This window comes from Oreochromis niloticus, linkage group LG8 (genome assembly GCF_001858045.2).
Source record: "Oreochromis niloticus isolate F11D_XX linkage group LG8, O_niloticus_UMD_NMBU, whole genome shotgun sequence".
Lineage (NCBI taxonomy): Eukaryota > Metazoa > Chordata > Actinopteri > Cichliformes > Cichlidae > Oreochromis > Oreochromis niloticus.
In genome coordinates, this window is record NC_031973.2 from 5,251,478 (window position 1) to 5,271,488 (window position 20,011).

Sequence of the window (20,011 nt, forward strand, 5' to 3'; positions counted from 1 at the left end):
CTATGGAGACCGAGATGTCCTGTCAGGTTTTTAGTTTTCATAAAGAAGCTCCACACCCAGAAGATTTTTAAAAAGCCAAATTATAATATATATTATTTTTTTCAATGTCCACAACAGAACATTTTTGCAAATAAAGAAAAGAAAAGCGTCTTCTAAGGAAACAGTAAAGAAGGAAAAATAGCCACCTCTTTCCTATTGGTGGAAATGGCAACACGTGGGTTTCGTATGATTAGGAAGAAGAGGAAGTTTAGGGTGTGATGGCGGGTGTCCAAATTCATAGGCTGTGAATTTGGACACTCTCATAGTGATGGCAGCGAGACAGAGCGAGGGAGTGAGAGTGAGAGAGAGAGAGAAAGAGCTTTGAGAAACGGGGGGGGGGGGTAGATTTTTTGTAGATATTAGAGTTAGGGTATAGTTAGTGTGCAATGTAAACTGTCTCCAGGTGGAAAACCAGAGAAGTGAAACAACACCTGTTTTTAGGCCTGCAGGGTTTATCCCTGTGGTTTTCTCCTCTGTCTTTGTACTGGCAAAAATAATTTGTGGGACATTTTATTGTGACACCTGATTGTTCTCTCGTTTTAGTTATAATAGTATTTTTAAATGGCTGTACAAAATTTAAAAAACAAACACCCGATGTGTTCGCTGCATTTTTAGATAAATAGTTGTATATAACTTTATTGTTTACAAAATGCATGCATAAGTTTTCAAAATGTACAATTTATATTTGCATTCGAAGTTGGGAAAATAATTTACTGAACATGTTTGTGGTTTTTACAGTAAAAAAAAATACGACTAGGATTTTATGTTTTTTGTGTGATTTCAGATCAGTTGTGTTAATACAGTATCTTAATGAAAAAATAACTAAATTCAGACACGTGAGGTTGTGCTGAAAAGAATGATGCCAAGCAAGGCAAGGTAAAAATAAAATAAAACAATTTAAAGGTGAAATACAAATGTAAAATCAAAAGTAGTCAAAAATGGCCAATTATATTTTGGACCTCAGAGGGTTAACCCAACAAATCATGAAAAATTAGGTTTGAATTTTTGTTCATGACAGTGTAATATTTTTTTTTTTCCAAAAAGTTAAACTGAAGTGATGTTTTATGTAACTGAATGTTTAACTATGTGGGCTACATAACATGTGTATACTTACTGCATTTGAATCATTTTAACCATATGTAAAACCTGCATATGTGTTTTGTTTTGTTTTTTGTTTTTTTTTTAAAAAAAGCTTTGATTTTGCCACCCCATCTGATTTCCATGCCACCCTCATGCCACCCTGAGACAATTTCTCTAGATCCGCCCTTGATCCTTATTTAAAAGGAGCTACAACAGCAGGTCATTCCATGTGGCGGTTATGACAGATATTTTACACCAGACACTCTTCCTGACACAACCCGAAAGGGATTTAATTACCACCTGATGAAAAGTATAATCTAGGCACAAGTCGAACCTCCTGAGTAAATCACTGATGTGTGTAACTGATATGAAAGCCGTTATATTAAAATAATAATAAAAAATACTTTATTTATACAAAAATCTACGAAATTACTGTGTTACAGCAGTCAGAATATGAAAAATTAACTTTTATGTATCTGTTTTGTTCTGGCTTTCATTATATTCTCTTCAAATGCAATTTTTTTTTTTTTTTTTTTTTTTTGCTAGATAATGAAAGTTGGTTTGTATTTGCAGTTTTAGTTATAAAGGTTAAAACAAAAAAATTAGTAGATTTCCACAAACCTTTTATTTTTTTAATTACTTTTTCAATGTCACTTTAAGTTTTCAGTTTCTACAAAAAAAAGAAAAGTGTTTTTAAATCATGTGTTGTGAATGGAGATCTTATCTCAGTAACATGACCAAAAGTATGTAGACATCCCCTACTGTCTTTTCTTTATTTTTAGGATTCTTAGAAGTGTAAGAACTGCTTGTTTTTCCTGACAGTAAAGAAGAAGACACCCCTCATGAGAACACGCCTGTCACAGGAGATGAGCAAAACTATCAACTTACAACCTGACAACCAATAAAAACTGTGCATTTGCCCCTGGCTTCAGTAAATAGTTTTACAGTTTGGTGAGGAAGAACCTGACGAGCTTGCACGGAGCTCTGACGTCACCCTCATTCATGCCTCCGAGATAAACTAAAGCAGCAGATGTGATCGACACCTTATCAGCCAGTATCAGTGCTGCACGTCACTGATGGTCTTGTGACTGATAAATTCCCCGCTGCTGTGATCATATGTTCACAAACCTTGTCCAAAGGTTTGTGAACAAAACCTTTGGACAAGGTTTTGTTCCGCAGTCTTCTTTCCTCAGCGGACAGTCAGCATGTCTTAGCAGGAAAAGCACTGGTTTATTAATCAGGGCTGCATTCCACTTAGAGGAGGTCCTCCTACTGTGCATGCCTACTCATTGTCATGGTGTACTGGGGCAGTAAATGCACATGAGTCATTATGGTGTCACTTATTCCACAGGTGTTTCTTTTCTTTAGTCAAGGGTCAACATGTGTACAATAAATAATGTGTAAGGCGAAGAAAAAAGACAGCAGATAAAGAGAAATATGAAATCAGTTGGCTTTAACTGTAAGTTATATGCTGACACTTGTATATATGCACATTTTTGGAGGAATAGTCCCAAAAAATATCAATCCATCCATCCATTCCCTTAGCCACTTATCCAACCTAAGGTAGCCGGTAGGGGTTGGAGCCTATCTGTTGCGATGGGAGACACCTCTGAGGTGGATGAGAATCTTGTGGGATACACAAGCAGCTGCTGGCCAACCAATAAGAGATAGCAGTTATTGAAAAGGAGCAGACGACAGCAACTGTGATAGATTTGGAAATAGCAGCTGAGAGTAGCATTAGAAAGAAGGGGTATGAGGTAACCAAGAATTCCCAGTGGCTTAAGGAACAACTGGAAGGTAAAATCAAAGCATCCCACTGGTAACAGGAGCTGGAATCATGGCTCCAACAGTCTCTGGGAACAACATCAGAGGTCTCTGTCCAGGAAGGTACAGCCGAACCATTAAACCCTCAAACATCCAAGCCTCTGGAAGAGGCTTTTTGCAAAAGCAGAAAATCACAATCAATTAGATTTACTGTATCATCACACAACCAAAGGTCTGTGAGAAGTACAGCAACATTTGTGAGGGGGATAAAAGAAACCTTGTGTGGAGCAAAACACAGTAAAAGTGTAGCTGTCACGCTTGGTCCTCATGCTTCAGTTGTGCAATCAAAAGTTCCTCAAACTGACAATACTTCATGTGATGTGGAGGACATTTTGCACCTTAAAACTTTGGCCTACCCAAATCCATGTTTGAGTATATTGAAGCCTACCTTAAAATGTGAGCAAAAGACATAAAACTAATAGACACTACACAGTCCTGACGCTGGGCGACCAGGACGTACTCCTGTACTCCGATACTGAATCAAAACACACATGGATAAGGTCTGAAAATGTGGACATTTACCTATGTTTAGTTTATTTATATAGCACATTTAATTACAACAGTAGTGTTGGCCAAAGTGCTGTACGAAGATACAAATTACACAGTAAGATGACTTAAAATATTGATATCAAGTAACAAGTATCAAATAACATCAATGCCAAATAACAGATAGCAGAGAAAATACATAGTCAACAAATCCCAGGAAACAATCACTTTGAGACATCGAGCAGATCTGTAAGACTCGGCTCAGAGCCTGTTGGTTTCCACTGACAATATCAATCTTGAAAATAGGCAATAAATAAATAATGTGTATTTATTTTAAAGGCTATGTAACTTCTTGAAACAGGTGGGTTGTGTTTTTTGTTTTCAGCAAATGCTACTCAGGCCCGTTTTCAGCTGAGGAATAGTAGTTTTTAGACACAACAGCAGAGAAGAGTATGAGGGCTCTGGTTTGGTCTTCTGTGAATTTGTACTCAAGATTACACTGAAATATTTATTCCTTTGGTTGGTTGTGTTGTCAGTGACCTTGCATCTTCATTTGGGAGGATATTTGAGGTGGCTGTCATGTGGTCGAGCTCCTGGAGGACAGCAAAGAGTGCAGCAGGATGCCTGTGGCTACAGAAACGTTGAGAGACTCGATGCCAGGCACCAGCTCCCTGCCCGCTGGGATGGTGAGAAGTGTCTGACACGTGGAGAGCAGCTCCTTGGAGAGTCCTTCTCCCTCTCCTCCCATCAGCAGCAACGTGGGTTTGGTCATTTTAAAGTCTGAACACTTGGTGATGGGCATCTGAGACACTTCTGCTTCCTGTCCCACTGTGCCAACCACCTGCCAGCCCTGCTCCATCTTCAGCTTCAACATCTCTGCAAGGTTTTCATATCCATACACCCCCATCACCTCCATAATGCCCGAGCTCGCCTTGCTGACCACTGGAGACAGCGGGCAGGTGTAGCGAAGACTGCTGGCGACTCTGTCCACCCCGAGGAAATAAGCAGAGCGCAGGATGGCACCGAGGTTCATGGGGTCCTGGATTCTCTCCAGAACGAGCCACAGAGGGGCATCTTTCCTGCTGGGTGCAGAGTCCTCGGTGAGGTAGCTCAGGGGACTGGCAAGCAGGCACACTCCCTGATGGACTCCCCCATTGGACATCTTGTCCAGCTCCTTCCTGCTGACCCGATGGACTCGAACTCCTCGCAGATGAGCCTCCTCGCACACCTTCAACACAGACGCCCTGTGAGAGGCCTCGCCGTCTTTTACAAACAGCTTACGGACCCTCCTCCTTCCCTGAGTGAGAGCCAAGAAGCAGGGAGCAACGCCAAAAACAACCTCGCAGTCCTTAGATTTGGCCTCAGGTGCAGGTTTCTGCTTCACCTGCCTCTCCCTCTCTGCAGGGAAATCTTCCAAGCACAGTTTCCTGAGTTCAGGTGACACTCTGAAGTCATCTCCCCTCATCTGCTTCTGCAGCAGTGAGATCTCACTTTTAAACACTTTTCTCTGAGTTGACCCCTCATGCTCCTGCCCTTCTGCAGGCTTGTGCTGGACTCTGGAGCGCCCCCTCGCTACAGGGCTGACCTTGCTGTCCTTTGGGCTCAGGTGTGAAGCTGTTACGTGGTAAAAGGCAACCTGGGAGGCTGATAAAGGTGCGTTAAATCTTCTGTTCAATACAAGCCGCAACCTGTGCTGATTTGCAATGAATCCAGCCATATTTATACAAGGAGCAGCCGCAGCTTCCCGAGAAGTCCATCAATCCACAGATGTGTCAGAGACCTTCACTGATAATCTGTCACAAGGAGTTAAAGAACCAACTTCCTATCTCAGCACACATGCTTGTAGCCTTTACGCACATGTGCAATCCAGTCTCAGCAAGCAGCGGATATTATGACCTGACGTGGAGTCATTTACCCTACAAAATAAAAGCCTTAGACTGCTAGTCTGATGACAGGCGTCACCCAAAGCTGCAAGTGTATGGAATTAAAATAATACATTTCGCATAAATAACAGTTTTCTTACGGGGTCAAGTCTGACATGTACTTTTGTTGCTGTTGTAATATTTAGTTTCATTTTCGTACGGGTCATTAAATGTCTATTTCTATGGTTAAACTGTTATTTAATTACTTTTCTGTTGTATTATCTATTTGGTTTTATTTATATAATTTTATCGTTATTGCACTTTTGCTTTGCTTTAATTTTAATCAGTATATTTTTCTATATGTTCTATTTCCCAATTTCCCAACTGTGACAAATATTTTAAAAAAGACAAAAATCAAAAAGAAAGAATTAGGGTGGGGCCAATAGCTTTTTCACAGCCCTGTATAGCTGTAAGATTTCTTTGTTACAGCTTGTTACAGCTTCCTTTGTTAAGAATTAAGTTAAACGCAAAAAAATAAATAACAATAGCTTAACAAATAGAATGGTATGTAACTGAATAACGTTTAATATTTTTAATATTCGACATAAAATGCTATTGAGCAGAACATTTATGTTTATAAAGAATAATTTGATTATAAATGGTGAAAAACTATCACTGTATAAAAGAGTTCTCTGGCTTTTATTTTGAAATGTCTGTCTGTCTTTTTCGGTGTCGATTGTAGGCACGTGACAAATGTGACGCCATGGTAAAACTGACGTCTGCCTGGGTGTGCGCGATGGCGTAATTTCCGGGAAGTAAAAGTCTAGCAACACGGAAGCGTAGGAAAGAAAACAAATAATCGTTTAAATTTGTTTCGAGCAGAAGTCGGAGCTGACGCCTCTTCCCGTCGTATTCGCCGTCTGGACCCCCGTCTCCGCCGCACACGGTAAGATTTAACCACCGGCCTCACGCTGTGGTGGGGTTACCTTTTGGTTTTTGTCGCCCTGCCAGAGGTAGAGATCCAAGGGGAGAACAACCGAGCTAAACAAGGCTGGATTTAGACTTCAGGCCTTTGGTCACATAACTGACTGCTGAGTAACCGTCCAGTAAACAGGGGCTCATGACAGCCTGAGACGGCTTTAGAAACACGTTTATATGTGTAGAAAATGTCGCTGTAAGTTGGTTTAGAGTGTGGGTTTTATTTGTACGGAAGGCAGAGAAGTTCAAATGGAAACCCCCCTCCTCGCATTCTCACATCCACCAAATGTCCAAATGACCAAATGTCAGGCATTCATTTATCAATTTATTGACACAGTAATGATGAAAAGCGATTTTAATAATTAATAATGTGTTTGAAAGCCGATGGAGTGAGCACAGGCTCAGGTTTGAGTCAGGATATGATGTCTGGTATTTAAGGCTAAAAATAACCATTAATGTCCACTGTTATTGGTGTAAGTTTTAGTATTTTTAATTTTAATTATTTATATATTTACTTGGGGGTGGGGTGGGGGGACTGGTGATCAAAATAGACACCACAATATAAACACAGGAGTTTGTGAAGGGAGCTGATTCATAGTCATGTGGTCATCTCAGGTCTCAGGAAATGTGGAACAAAGCCTCACCTGGCTACAGACTCCATTGTCCATATTTTCCTGTAATTTCAGTTTGCGTTTATTAAAATTTTAGTTACTTTTATTTTTTCCCATTTTAATCTTTTTTTTTTTCACTTCTAATTTAAAATTTTTATTAATCTTTTGTTTTTGTCACCTGTTTTTGTTACCTTGACCCACATTCATTTATTTTAACTCCATGTGTGACAGTGAAGATCATCAGAGAAAAAGGGAAATCCTTGACATTTTTTGTTTTGTGGAAGACTGTTAACTGTTGATCAAGTGATTGATTAACCGAATAATGGTTCACTTTCAACCAGAGAAAAAAGATTTAAAGGCACTGGCATATTAGATAACCTATAGATAGATAGATTAATCTCACTTTATAACTGAAGGTAGAGGGTACTTTTAATGGTTCCTGTTGTTTCTTACTGAATCGCCACATCATATGGCTACTGATCCCAGAGGACCACAGGAATAAAAAATAAAAATAAAAAAAGAGCCATAACTGATATTTGTTTGACCAAATTGGATCCTCTGCTTATATCCGCATCCAGATGGATTTCCTGTTTGGAAGGAGGAAGACTCCGGAGGAGATGCTGAGGCAGAATCAGCGGGCACTCAACCGAGCCATGCGAGAACTGGACCGGGAGCGAATGAAGCTGGAGCAGCAGGAGAAGAAGATCATCGCTGACATAAAGAAAATGGCCAAACAGGGACAAATGGTGAGGCCGTGGGGCTCGTGAGCAGAGGTTCGTTTGTACCGGAAGAATGTTCACAGTGATTTTATCGTTTCGATCTTTGCAGGACGCCGTCAAGATCATGGCCAAAGATTTAGTGCGCACTAGGCGCTACGTTAAGAAGTTCATCATGATGAAAGCCAACATTCAGGCAGTCAGCCTGAAGATACAGACGCTGAAGTCAAACAACAGTATGGCACAGGCGATGAAAGGCGTCACCAAAGCCATGGCCACCATGAACAGACAGGTCCGTCTGATAACCAGCAAACATTCTGTGATCCAGCTTTTAAAAAAAATAGTAATGCACCCTGCTCCACGTGCTGACAGACTCTCATTTATTCATCCCATCCCCACAGCTGAAACTGCCTCAGATCCAAAAGATCATGATGGAGTTTGAGCGACAGAGTGAAATCATGGACATGAAGGAAGAGATGATGAACGACGCCATCGATGATGCCATGGGAGACGAGGATGACGAGGAGGAGAGGTGAGGGATTCTCAGCGCGTCGGAAGAGGATCAGACCAAAGTACTGAGCTGCTCAGTCTCTTAATCTTGGATCTCAGGTGTTTTCAGTCTCAATGCCACAGGTGTATAAATCAATCACCCAGGCATGTGATTTATTTTTAAAAATGTTTGTGAAACAAAGAGCTCAATGAATTCCAGCGTGGTACTGTAATAGGACACTAGCATGGCACCAAGTCAGCTGTGAGTGGTATTATTGCAAAGTGGAAATGTTTAGGAACCATAGCAACTCAACCAAAAAATAAAGCTGCAGAGCGGTTCTAGAGGTTGCCAACGTTCTGCTGAGTTCATAACTGTAGAGCTCCAAACTTCCTCTAGCATTAACATCAGCACATAAACTGTGTGCCAGGAGCTTCCTGACCATGGATTTCCAAGGCCAGGAAGCTCCTGTAGTTGTGATCTTTCTTAAATTTTTAAAACATTAAAAATGAAACTAATAAAATACGAGAGATGTGTAATATTGGACAATATCATTTGGAATAGACAGTTTAAAAGAAGAGTGCTAGTATATCAACAGCAGTATAGTACAGCATTTAAATCAAAGTATAAGATAAATTATGTGGAAGTAGAACCTTTACATCTTTTAATTTCATCATATTTCCCATCATCTTTCACAGCTGAGTAAAAAATTAAGCTACAATAAGCAATTTAGCTGCTAATTTACATCCGTAGTGCCCGCCCCGACAGGTAGCATGAAACAAAACTTACAGATATACAATAGAACACACTTACAGCAAAAAGACAAATATGAGCTAAATGTGATCACAGATCGGTGTGTTTGAGATCTAGAGCACTCTTTTATTCTATTATTTAAAAACAAAAAGTTTTTTTTTTTTAATTTTTTTTTTTTGTTTTTTTTTTACACCTTTATTGACAGTAGTGAGATACCCTTTCTGGTGGCCCTGCTGTCCTTTGATTTGATTAGATGATTTATTAAACAGTCTTCTTTAAAATCATTTAAAGAAGAAGTTTATCTGGCACCCAATATCAGTACGACTGGCAGACTTCCTGATTTACCCTCCATGTCTGTGCTTCCTACACAGCGATGCCATTGTGTCCCAAGTGCTGGACGAGCTGGGTCTGAACCTGTCCGATGAACTGTCAAGTAAGAAAAAAAACCCTTTTACGTTTTTTTTTCTTTGACTCTCTGGATATTTTCTTTTAACGCCCCGTGTTTATTTTAGCCCTGCCGAGCACTGGCGGAAGCCTGTCGGTGGCAGGAGGGAAGAAGGCGGAGCCTCAGGCGGCCCTGGCCGACGCAGACGCAGACCTGGAGGAGCGTCTGAATAACCTTCGGAGAGATTGAGCGCTGTGGCGAAGCCTTTAATACAAACATACTCGAATCTCTGTGTCTAGATTCTATTGGAAGTAGAGCCAGCGGTACGCTGGTTTGTTGCAGCAGAACTGGGGTCTATGACAAAGGTGTATGGCTTTCTGTTTGAGGTGTTTTCTCATTATGTGTAATATGTATTTTATCCCAAAAAAAAAGCAAAAGGGTCATTATCCTTCATAGGTTTGGCAAATTGTTGCCTCATTTACGACTTCGCCAAATGACACAAGCTGACTTTATGTCACAGTCTGTAAATACTAACTCCTCCAGGCATGACGTTTTCACAAATTAAATTAACACTAATTATAAAAATGTTTAAGGAAATCCAAACGAAAGCTGGTAATATCACAGAAAATGACATTTTATATGAGTGATGTGAAGTTTTTCTTTTTTTTTTTTTTTTTGTACATGAGGCTGTTTTGGTGTTTGTATCACCATAATCATAATAATAATACACTTGTAGCCTTTTTTGATTGTTCATTAGATGGAATCTGCAGTTTGTCAGGGTTTACCTGAAGATGCTGTGCAGGAAGTTGAAATATCGGCATCTTTTCCAGCTACGTTCACAGATTTTACAGATTATATTTGGAAAGAAAGGTGAGGTCAGCTGACTTGGCACTCAAGATTTATTTCACCAAAATGTTAATAAAGAGTCAGTGGTGTTTATTTTTGACAAACTGTCCTGTTTTTTTTTCTCTATTCAATAAACATTTTTTCCAGATTTAAATAACTGGCTGTGTGATGAGAGTGTTATTTTTAGCAGATTCTATGAATATGTGCAGTTAGTTTAGAGAACTGAGAAGAAGTCTGAAGTCTTGAGCCACCCATCATTTCTTTATATGTATTTCAGCCATAAAAGGCTGATGGGGTATGTGCGTCAGCCTACTGGGACACCTTAATTTGTGAAGGCGATAACTCGAGAAGGAATTTAGGATTTTCAAATTGATACCACAGGCGCATCTGCTACAAATCTTGGACGAGTTTGGACCTTGATGGCAAGGACAGATTAAGCTTTCTGAAAATCATATGAATGTGATAACTTGAGAACAAGGCAATGTAGGATTTTGAAACTGATACTATAGTTGTGTCTGCTGGGACATTGAGAGGCAGCACTGGTGATTGCCCGTATTTTTTCAAGTGTTCTTCGGCACAAGTTCTCCAGGACTTTCTCAATGTCTTTTAAAGTTTTTCTTTGGACATTGGCTGCTTTTTCACTCATTTTCCATCCAGTCCTTGTACCTGATCAAATGCAGAGGAATGTTTCTTCCTTTGTTCACCCACTTAACACTGACCTATGAACCATGCAAGCATAAAAAAAGTCTCCTGATTCAGTGTTTACACAAAACACACAACAAAGAACCGGTTTTAAATTGTATATTTAGGTACTTTGTTACTAGCAGTCATAAGATCAAAGACTTTGCTCCCATTTCTTTAGCTGAATCTACAAAGTGCCAGAAACAACAGTTTGAGTGATATAAAATTTTATACCAACAAGGTGATTCCCAAAGAGCTACCAGCTGAAAACCTGGCATATCTGGGTATGGTGTGCAGCGTGTCTGTAAGAAAAATGAGGAAAGTGGACCAGTGGCGCACAAAAGATGAAGTGGAAGGCCTAAAAATATCTAGCAGATAAAGGGAAAAATGCACCTGACACCGGACCTGAGAGATGAATCTGACCCTTCAGTTGATCCATCTACTCCAAGGGAGTAAAGGCAGATTACACAAGAACTGGGCTCAAAATCAGCAGGTCATCTTACAGAGCGATTTTAAATATCTGAAGTTTTAGTCCAGAGTGAGGTACAACTGTGAGTCTACAGTCATCTCTGAAACACGGTGGAGGCTCTGGTGGTTTGGGGATGAATTTCAGACAGTGGCGTTATAGATCTTGTGAAAATTGATGGAATTAAGAAAGGTACGGTCATTTTTTGATCCATGCAATATCTAGAACAGCTTCATTTGTAAGCATGACAATGATTCCACACTGCTGGTGCAGTAAAACGACCAGCCAGGGGTGGGACGATCATGAAAACGAACAGCCCAAAACTACATGGGAAGAGCTTGTTAATGACCTGTTAACACCTGGAAATTTTCCAGTTATACCTCCTCTCTGCTCCAGTCATCAGGATCATAGGCACAGATGAAGGAGATGAGGCTGAAGTTGTACACAGTTAAATCTAAAGTCTTTGTGCTATGTTTAGAAAAAATAGCTTTATGTATTTTTCATAAACAACCTCCTAGTGTACATTTGTACCCACTTCATCCCTATCAAATAACCACATCCACATATGATAGACATATTCATTTTATTCCAAAAAAATGTTTTACTTTCAAAACTGTCAATTTGTCAACTTACAATCATAGAACGATATTGATGTACTCAACACTTCCAACATTAAATAATAAAAAAATAACAGCGATGTTTTATGTACATTTGTTTCTGAAAGCTATGTACAGAAAAACAACAGGAAAAACAAAACAAAACAAAAACTGACTTTGTATTTCCAGAATGTGCCGCATGTGCAGGCGCACACTGAGCAGCTGAAAGTATTGAAGCTGCAGAAAGCTGTTGCATCAAATGTAGAAGAGGCTGAGTGAACGCAGCGAAGAGGAAAACCTCCAGAAACCAAACACTGCGACTATGACTGAGATTAACTCGCAGAGGGAGAGATTAACTGGCGGCGTGTTAAAGAGCGCACACAAACTACAGCTAGAAAGCTTCATTTTCTAAAACCGCTCCTGTGAACGTCAGGAGTCTGATGCGTACACCTAAATCGTATATTTACTGGACGCAACCGTTTTTTTGTTGTTGTTTTTTTTTTTTTAAATATTGGAAACAAAAGAGAAAATTCAAGATCAAAAATCTGCACTTTATTATTGGATCGGCCGAACTGAGCGGCCACAGGTCATGCTTTCAAGACAGTATTTTTGTAGCCCAATGAGCAGAGATTATTCTCCATTTTGGGGCGAAGCCATGCTAATACCTTTTTATTTTTTATTATTTGGAAACAGCTAAATAGAGTCCATGCATCTCACATAAAAAAGGAACTAACAGAAACAAAAGAAAATTAAAAAACAAAACCAAAAAAAGGGGACAGGTCACTGGATTCGACGCCAAGTTTACCAAACGAATAATTTCCCGTGCCTTTGTTCTCAAACCCAATCAGCTGATTGTTTACATTTTTCACCTTACACTGGATTGGCTCGATTCTTTTATATATATATATATATATATATATGTATGCATATATATGAAATCATGCTGGCTCAAAACTCCCAATAATCACACCTAACATCGATAAAATCTTAATGCAGTCGTGTGCGAACGATATAGGCAATACACAGCACGACATTGATGCGGGGAGAACAGGCGCAGTGACACAACCCAAAGCGAAAAGGATGCGGCCGCATTGCTCGCGAAGCTCTATTTTCAGTCAAAGTGGCTTTAAATCGTTCCCTCTACACGTATGCACAAAGATTAGAGCCCCTCAGCTTGTCCCTTAATACTACCGACCCATATAACACGACAGAAACACCACATCTGTTTGATTAAGTCTACGGGTCTTTTTTATGTCTGTGGTGCAGATCCACCAAAAAAGTATCAGGACATGCATGTAACTCTTGGTAAATGTGTAATTATGAACAGCTGCTGAGTTGAGGGCTGTAATCTTCTGGCATGGAGGGCTCAGCCTCTCTTTTAAGAGACCGAAAACATCAAGGACACCCTGCCCTGCAGCTATCGCCCATCCTTTTCCAAAACTCTGGAGAGCAAAAGCAACAGTGACAGTTACACACAGTGACTAGTGACGCGACTCCCTGCCACACCCGCAAATTTTTTTGTTTTCTTTTTTTAATCTGGGTGTGGAGCATCATCATCATCATCTTCTCCCACCACTGCTGCTGTTTTTTAAGGGCTTCACTTCCTGCAGGTCCGGTGAGGCGTGTGTTTCTTGGGAACCTCAATGCGGCACCGGCTGCGGTCGTCCAGCCAAGGCAGCTCAAAGTTCCTGGAGGGAAAACGACGGACAGTCAACCTTCAGTTCAAGAGTGAAGACGAGTGAAAATAACTGGAATGCCCCTGCTGCTTTTTCTCATTTTATATCATATATATGCTACACACACAGTTACAATGGCAGATGCTAATATTAAAAACAGCTTCAGGTTCTTATAAAAGCATCGGCGTATACCAAAACTTCAAACTTTTTGTTTACGAAGGCCAGACAATATAGTGGTAAAACTGCAGTATTTATTAGAAACTAAATGTTGAAAAGATGAGATATGTGAGTGAATTGCACATAAAACAGATGATTAATGGCCTTATCAACATATGATCACTGAATAATAATATTAAACCTTCTGTGTCTGTTCATTTTTCAGTGGAGTGGTGTAAGTGGTGTCCTTTAGCAGCTTTAAAGAAATAAATTATATTTTCATATAGTTTGTTTGTTTTGTTTTTAATAATTATTTAACCTGTTTCAAAGGGAACTTGTTTCAAACTGACAGGCTGCACCAAGGCCCAGTATAAGATAAATAAGGATATGTATCTGTTAATCATCAAAGCTACTGTAATAGAGTCCAAGAATAAAAAATATGGACTGCATTAGGTTCCATCTAAATAATTTTATCCCGACTTTAAATGAGGCCTGCAATAAATTACAGAAGAAATACAGCAGGGGAAGAGGTGGACTGTGAAAATGGCCTTCACTTCATTTGATGTTTTGTCTTAAATGAAACTCAGACTACACAAAGATTTTAGCTATGATGTTTGTTCAGTTAGAGACAAATTTCTGTTACCACGTGAGCCAAACAGGCGAGTTGAACAGCAGTTGAGTGGGGCTGCTGTGCTCACACATATTAAGGATCTATGGTCCTACTGACACAGAACCAAAAGCAGGAAAAGAAAAAGTAGTGCCCGAGCTTTAACCTCACAGAGAGCACTTGTACATATGCTGAGCTTATTATTGGAAACTTTGGCCATATTTAAAGAGAATCCACCGATATTATTAACATTTTGTATATTCATAAAGGAAAAACCCAAAACAAAAGACCTCTAACTTACTGTTGTGAAAGTTTAGGCAGAGGCCGACCAAATGCAACCACAGGCAAGAAGGGAGTGATCACTATACTTTCAACTGGAAGAGAATTAAGAATTAAAATTAAGAATGAAAATCTCCTGGTTTGATTTAAGAATGACACTGCTCTAATACTGAATAATGCAGATGTACCATCTTCGGTGTCGGGATAGAAGGACGACAACTCCGGCTCGGTCTCCTGGACAATTTTCTTCCTGTTCATGCGCTGCTGCAGACGCTGGAACATGCGCTGCTCTCTAATTCGCTGGATATCCCATCTAGAAACACGCAGGATTCGTTTACATGACAGGAAAAGTAAAGAGTGAGAGACAGGTGGTAGTGGGGCTGCTCAATTATGCCCCCCCCCCCCCCCCAAAAAAATCAATATTTTGGTATGCAGATTGTCATTATTTAATTTGATTTATATAAGCATTAAAAGCTCGACATCGCTGATAATATCACACCTTCAGCTTTCATTCATTAAAATGGGGTGGGGGATACTTTGGCATTCTTCAACAATGAGAGCAGAACAGACCTCAATGATGTTTATTGATACTCAGGTCTTTAATATTTAAACCCAGGGCTCAGTTTACACCAAGTTTCCGAAAATGCTCCTCATCAAAACTAATAATCAATAATTAAATTATTTAATAATCAAAATTTAGATAAAATTTATCCAATACAGGTTGTTGCAGTTTACTCCAGCACCCATACCGCTCAACACTCAAGAACTGAAATGTATTTCTTAAAAATTTTAAACCAAGTCAGCCACCGGTACCTTTTCCTCCTCTTCTCATCCAACTCGAGCTTTGAGTGACGTTTCAAAAACACGCTGTCGTCTAGCGGCTTGAGGGGAACAGAAGTGAATTGTGAGTTAAAAACTCATTTGGATCTGATGTGAGATCATTTTAGGAGGTACAAGTTTCTTTTCAGATGCATCTCTCACCTCAGGGGGGTTAAAGGAGGAGTCTTCATTCAGCGGCTCTATTATATTTTCCCTCCAAGATGGGACTAGGAGGTGAACAGAAGCAGGGAGAAGAGTTTATTCATAGATATTTTGTTCAGGACATTTTGAAGGATAAAGTGATTGAAGGTGGGATATAGGTTAGGCTTACAAACAATCAGCATATCATGTACTACATGAGGAGTCCACTCACTGGCCACCTCTTCCTCCTTTTTCGGGGAAGTCTCACGCAGGGGGGACAGAGGAGGTTGGTTCCAGCAACACAGATACATCTCTGTCGTCGACATGAAGGGGAGATCCTCTATCTGGCAGCTCAGTTCAGCCTCCTCTTTGCAAGGGAGCAAACCGTCCCTTTCTGCCCTCGCGGGAACATGCTTCTCTGGGGTTTCCGTGCTCCGTAGCTCTCTCTGATTAGGAGAGCCAGGCTCGATTTCTGGCTTCTGCGGGCTCAACTTGGCACTTTTACCTCGAGATTTTTGCACTTTTGTATCACCAAAGCAAGATTTCCTAAGAGTGAAAGACATAAAATGGAAATTGGCCTTTGGAAATGCAAGTGGTCTACATACAGTTCAGGCAACAAGTCTGCGGCATCTTATCTAACAGTATCAATTCCATTTCTCCATTATTTCTGGACATTTAGGAAATAAATAATGACAGTTTCCCTTTGGAGGACGGTTAAAATCTTTTTGGTCTTTCGTATGCAAAAAAATATCACCTCATTTTCCTTTAATAACGTAGACAAAGTCTGAACAGACCAAATTATACAGAACATTTTTTTTTTTACTTTATTATGTGGAACAAGAGCAAACACTTATGCTGCCTCTGCTGGCGTTTATTGTACCTTTTTTGACCTTTGCCACCCCGACTGAAGGGGAGTGACGTGGCTGGGTCAGGCTGTTGACTCTCGAGCTCCTGATCCCACATGTCCTCTTTGTCAGGGGTCCACGGCTCCAACGGCTGGAAAAGGCGCTTATCGCGGGGTGGGTCCTTCCTTGTGAGCTGGAGGCGGCGCTCCATTCGCTCAATACGTGCAAGCAGCTGCAAAAGGAGGAAGACATGAGTGTGGAAAAAAGCAACGTTTCTAGCATAAAGAAGGAAAAAGTGACAGAAAACACATTAAGACTGGCCAAAACTTTAACGTACTGTCTCTTTGTCTGCTTTGAGCTCATCTATTTCCTTGTCCTTGGACTGGAGCTGTTGTTGCTGTTGTTCAATGAGGTCCAGCTGGAGGAGGAGAATCTGTCGGAGGCAGTTGGCTTGTGTGTGAGGGTTGGCAGGGGTCTTCCTGATGTTCCTCCACTTACCCTCAGACGAGAGTTCGATGGATGCGGTGCCAAGCACTCCAGGTACAACCCCTTTCGCACTTTCATCAGCACCGGCATCCTTTGAGTTATTGTTCACAGCCATCTGAGGGTTTTCCATATTGTCAACAGAGAGGGGTTTACCTTTCACCGGGGTTCCCTCACCCCCCATTGGTCTGACAGGGGACAATATCCCCACAGGTTTAGTGTCTCCTTGAACTACCTGCGCAACAGTGGCAGCGAGGGCAACCTTGCTTGTCATGTAATTCTGGTCTAAGTCCTTTGATTTGATTGGGATCTCGCCCCTCTGCACGTCTTGAACATCTATAACAAAGTCGCAGGACTCCCTCTTGAGGTTCACGGGGCTAATGGTGACGACCCCGGCATCAGCGTGCTGCCTGAATCGCGTGTTTGGATACAGCGTGGACCTCAGAGTCATGGCGAACACAACGACGACTTTTCATCCTGAGATTCAACTAGCAGCAACTTCACATGTGAACTCGAAGCTACTGTCCTGCAAAAACAAAGGACAAATTCATCCGTCTGGCTCCTCCTGTGTGTTTATTTCATAGAGTACACAGTCTTTAAGCTTGGGGTAAAAAACATACACGGGCTTGTAACGCTTGGACAAATCAAAGAGGACTACACGGTTAAACTGTGTATGATTTTGGGGCACATGTTTTTTTAAAAAAATGCTCGCCGGGTTTGAAAACTGAAGCTAAGCTATACTAGCACAGCAGTGCAAACACAGACGCGCTGATTTGGTAACAAACTCGTGCGTTTGATGGGAATTTGACCCATAAATAATGCACCTGGGTCGACATTTCAGTGTACAGGCTTCAAACAAGGACTCGGGAGTGGCTGTGTAGGATACTGGCATCAGCCATCTCCTCCATTTTGGTTCTCGCGGAATCACGAAAAAACAATAACAGCTAGCTAGGTGGCTAACGCTAGCCGGTTAGTTAAACGGACAAACCGCGCGCCCGCAGAGAGCCGGGTGTAACGTACGCATTGTGATATTCATAATTCACACGTACCTGCTTTTTACCAACACGCTTGTATGCGTTTTCAGCTTACATCGACTATTATTCAAGTCCACCTGCAACTGTCTTCACGTTCCCTCCTCAAGACTTGTTTTAAAGCGCTGACTACTGCGCATGCGTAATTTGTTGGATGGCCATTTCTTATGTTTTGGATGTTTCTATCGGAAGGGCACCAGTAGGGGGCGCGAGAAAGCACAACGACGCTTTACACGCATTAAACCAACATTAGATAATGAAATGGCGACATTTCGAGACCATTGTTAAACATTTTTAAGTAAGTCGTTATAGATGGCAAGTCTGTATTATTTGGAAGTGCGTTTAGTCAAAGAGTAACTACTCCCTTTAGAACTGCCTGAAACGTCCCCCCTGGATATTTAAAAAATGCAACCGAGTGAAGCAACCGGAAACAACGACTGAAGGGGCGTGTTCTAGTGTTACGTTGGTGTCACGTAAGAGGTCAACGTGTTACGTCCGTGGTTGGACGTCTATTTTTCAAATTTGAGCTGATAGAAACACTATACTATGTTCTTTAAGGACTTACATGAGAACTGTCTTTTGTTAAAAACTAAAAAAATAATAGATAATTCATTTTAAATGTACATTTAAAAATGAATATAGATTACAGTTGAACACCATTTTTAAAATTGTTTCTAACAGATGGTTATTACTTCGAGTTTCAAATATGTATAATAAATAAGAAATTCCTGTCAGCAGATAGGCTGCTTTTTGCAAACAGACATCATACAGAGCAAAGAGTAGAAAAAACTGTCTAAAACAGAGCTTTCAGAGTACTCTGAAGCCTGAGTTTTTGACCCACATGATTACCTACACAATTCAGCTTTTACACCACTCTGCATTAGTTATTATTAATCTCTGGCTCTCTTCCACAGCGTTTCTTTGTCCTGTCTTCCTCCCCTCACCCTTAACCGGTCGCACTAGTTGGCTGCCTCTTTCCTGAGCCTCATTCTGCTGGAGGTTTCTTCCTGTTAAAGGGGAGTTTTTCCTTCCCACTGTTACCAAAGCGCTCGCTCACAGGAAATGGTGTGATTTTTGTGTTTTTTTCTGTTTGCTCTGTATTATTGTAGCATCTTTACCTTACAATATAAAGCACCTCGAGGCAACTGTTCTTGTGATTTGGCGTTATAGAAACAAAATTTAAATGAAACCGAGCAGTAGGTGTCATTACTTTAGAGAAAGTGTCATAGAGCAGAGGTTTCTCATTTTACGATAAGCATGAGTCAAACATCTTCAGCGTATTTTCAACAAGCTTTAATTTTCACATTGTCACTTTTTCATTAGTTTAATGGCCCATGCATTTTCTGTTGGTTGCCAAGTTTTTAGGAAAGTAAAATGAATTCCCATTTAAAGTTTATTACATCTCTCTTTATCAGTAGTCACCTGTGTGTGTATGTGTTTCATTAATGACTTAATGTGGTGGAACTAAACTGTTTTTGTGGCTTTGGCTCATATTATCTCAGTGGAAACTATATAAACGCCCATTTTCTGAAAGCAACACATCGTAGTAAGCAGTCTACAAATTTCTCCGAAAGTTTTCCCCTCTGCCTGCTTTAAAGACGTTTTATTCAAAGGTGAGAAAATATACTTGAATGGATTTCATGTAACTGCTCACACACTTGGTTTGAGCTGCAGATTATGCTCACCTTTCCTCCAGCTTGTTTAAAGTTGTTGAACTAAGTGTGGACCTTCCTCTAACAAGCTCTGTTTTTGCTTTCAGGTCATCATGAAGGCTTTGTTGTTCAAACTTCTGATCATCTGCCTGCTGGGAGCCCTGCATGCAAAACCAGAAGAGATGGCGTAAGTCTCACTGTATGCTTTACATGCTTGTTTCCCCTGAACATACTGAGTGATAATCGGATTTAACAGCAACATTTATTAGACAAAGCTGCTCAAAATCCCAATGATTCTAAAACTTTTTTACTTGCATGTATTTTATATATTTAATTTAAGAGAATTTTATAACATTGAATGCTTATAAATTAAACTTTGGGGTGAACTGTAGACTGTAGGAGAGTGAGGTTCAGATACAGCAAAACTCATATTTAGCTTGACTTAAAATGTAAAAGTTGGGATTAATAAAAGAAAAAAAATATCATTGTGTAAAAATATTCATATATATTTG

General features: G+C 40.4%; 3 protein-coding genes across 4 annotated transcripts; 1 reads left to right on the forward strand and 2 right to left on the reverse strand.

The window, feature by feature from the left end:
• Window positions 1–3,446: 3,446 nt before the first annotated feature.
• On the reverse strand, window positions 3,447–5,328 carry mrm1 (mitochondrial rRNA methyltransferase 1 homolog (S. cerevisiae)). The gene has a single exon (XM_005453745.4). The coding sequence runs from the start codon at window positions 5,144–5,146 to the stop codon at window positions 4,007–4,009; it is 1,140 nt and encodes a 379-aa protein (XP_005453802.1). The 5' UTR covers window positions 5,147–5,328; the 3' UTR covers window positions 3,447–4,006.
• Window positions 5,329–6,077: 749 nt separating this feature from the next.
• Window positions 6,078–10,224, forward strand: chmp2a (charged multivesicular body protein 2A). The gene is made up of 6 exons (XM_003448644.5): window positions 6,078–6,237; window positions 7,459–7,626; window positions 7,709–7,888; window positions 7,998–8,128; window positions 9,208–9,269; window positions 9,349–10,224. Exons 2-6 carry the CDS (start codon window positions 7,459–7,461, stop codon window positions 9,468–9,470), a joined length of 663 nt encoding a protein of 220 aa, XP_003448692.1. The 5' UTR covers window positions 6,078–6,237; the 3' UTR covers window positions 9,471–10,224.
• Window positions 10,225–11,780: 1,556 nt separating this feature from the next.
• On the reverse strand, window positions 11,781–18,224 carry msl1b (MSL complex subunit 1b). Of its 2 annotated transcripts, none has more exons than XM_003448720.5 (9): window positions 17,866–18,224; window positions 16,671–17,342; window positions 16,369–16,565; window positions 15,721–16,034; window positions 15,510–15,574; window positions 15,342–15,409; window positions 14,717–14,841; window positions 14,551–14,623; window positions 11,781–13,498 (listed from the first exon to the last, which is right to left on the reverse strand). In XM_003448720.5, the coding sequence occupies exons 2-9, from the start codon at window positions 17,265–17,267 to the stop codon at window positions 13,408–13,410; spliced, it is 1,530 nt and encodes a 509-aa protein (XP_003448768.1). In that variant the 5' UTR covers window positions 17,268–17,342; window positions 17,866–18,224; the 3' UTR covers window positions 11,781–13,407. The 2 variants fall into 2 exon arrangements, with proteins under 2 accessions (XP_003448768.1, XP_005453803.1); XM_005453746.4 differs by having other exon boundaries at window positions 15,679–16,034.
• Window positions 18,225–20,011: the final 1,787 nt, after the last annotated feature.

Coding starts and splice junctions, on each gene's coding strand:
- chmp2a (XM_003448644.5), top strand. CDS start 7,459: ATGGATTTCCTGTTTGGAAGGAGGAAGACTCCGGAGGAGATGCTGAGG. Junction 7,627..7,708: donor TGGCCAAACAGGGACAAATG/GTGAGGCCGTGG, acceptor CGATCTTTGCAG/GACGCCGTCAAGATCATGGC. Junction 8,129..9,207: donor GAGGATGACGAGGAGGAGAG/GTGAGGGATTCT, acceptor CTTCCTACACAG/CGATGCCATTGTGTCCCAAG.
- msl1b (XM_005453746.4), bottom strand. CDS start 17,267: ATGACTCTGAGGTCCACGCTGTATCCAAACACGCGATTCAGGCAGCAC. Junction 16,566..16,670: donor TCAAAGCAGACAAAGAGACA/GTACGTTAAAGT, acceptor CTCCTTTTGCAG/CTGCTTGCACGTATTGAGCG. Junction 14,624..14,716: donor CTATCCCGACACCGAAGATG/GTACATCTGCAT, acceptor ATTCTCTTCCAG/TTGAAAGTATAGTGATCACT.
- mrm1 (XM_005453745.4), bottom strand. CDS start 5,146: ATGGCTGGATTCATTGCAAATCAGCACAGGTTGCGGCTTGTATTGAAC.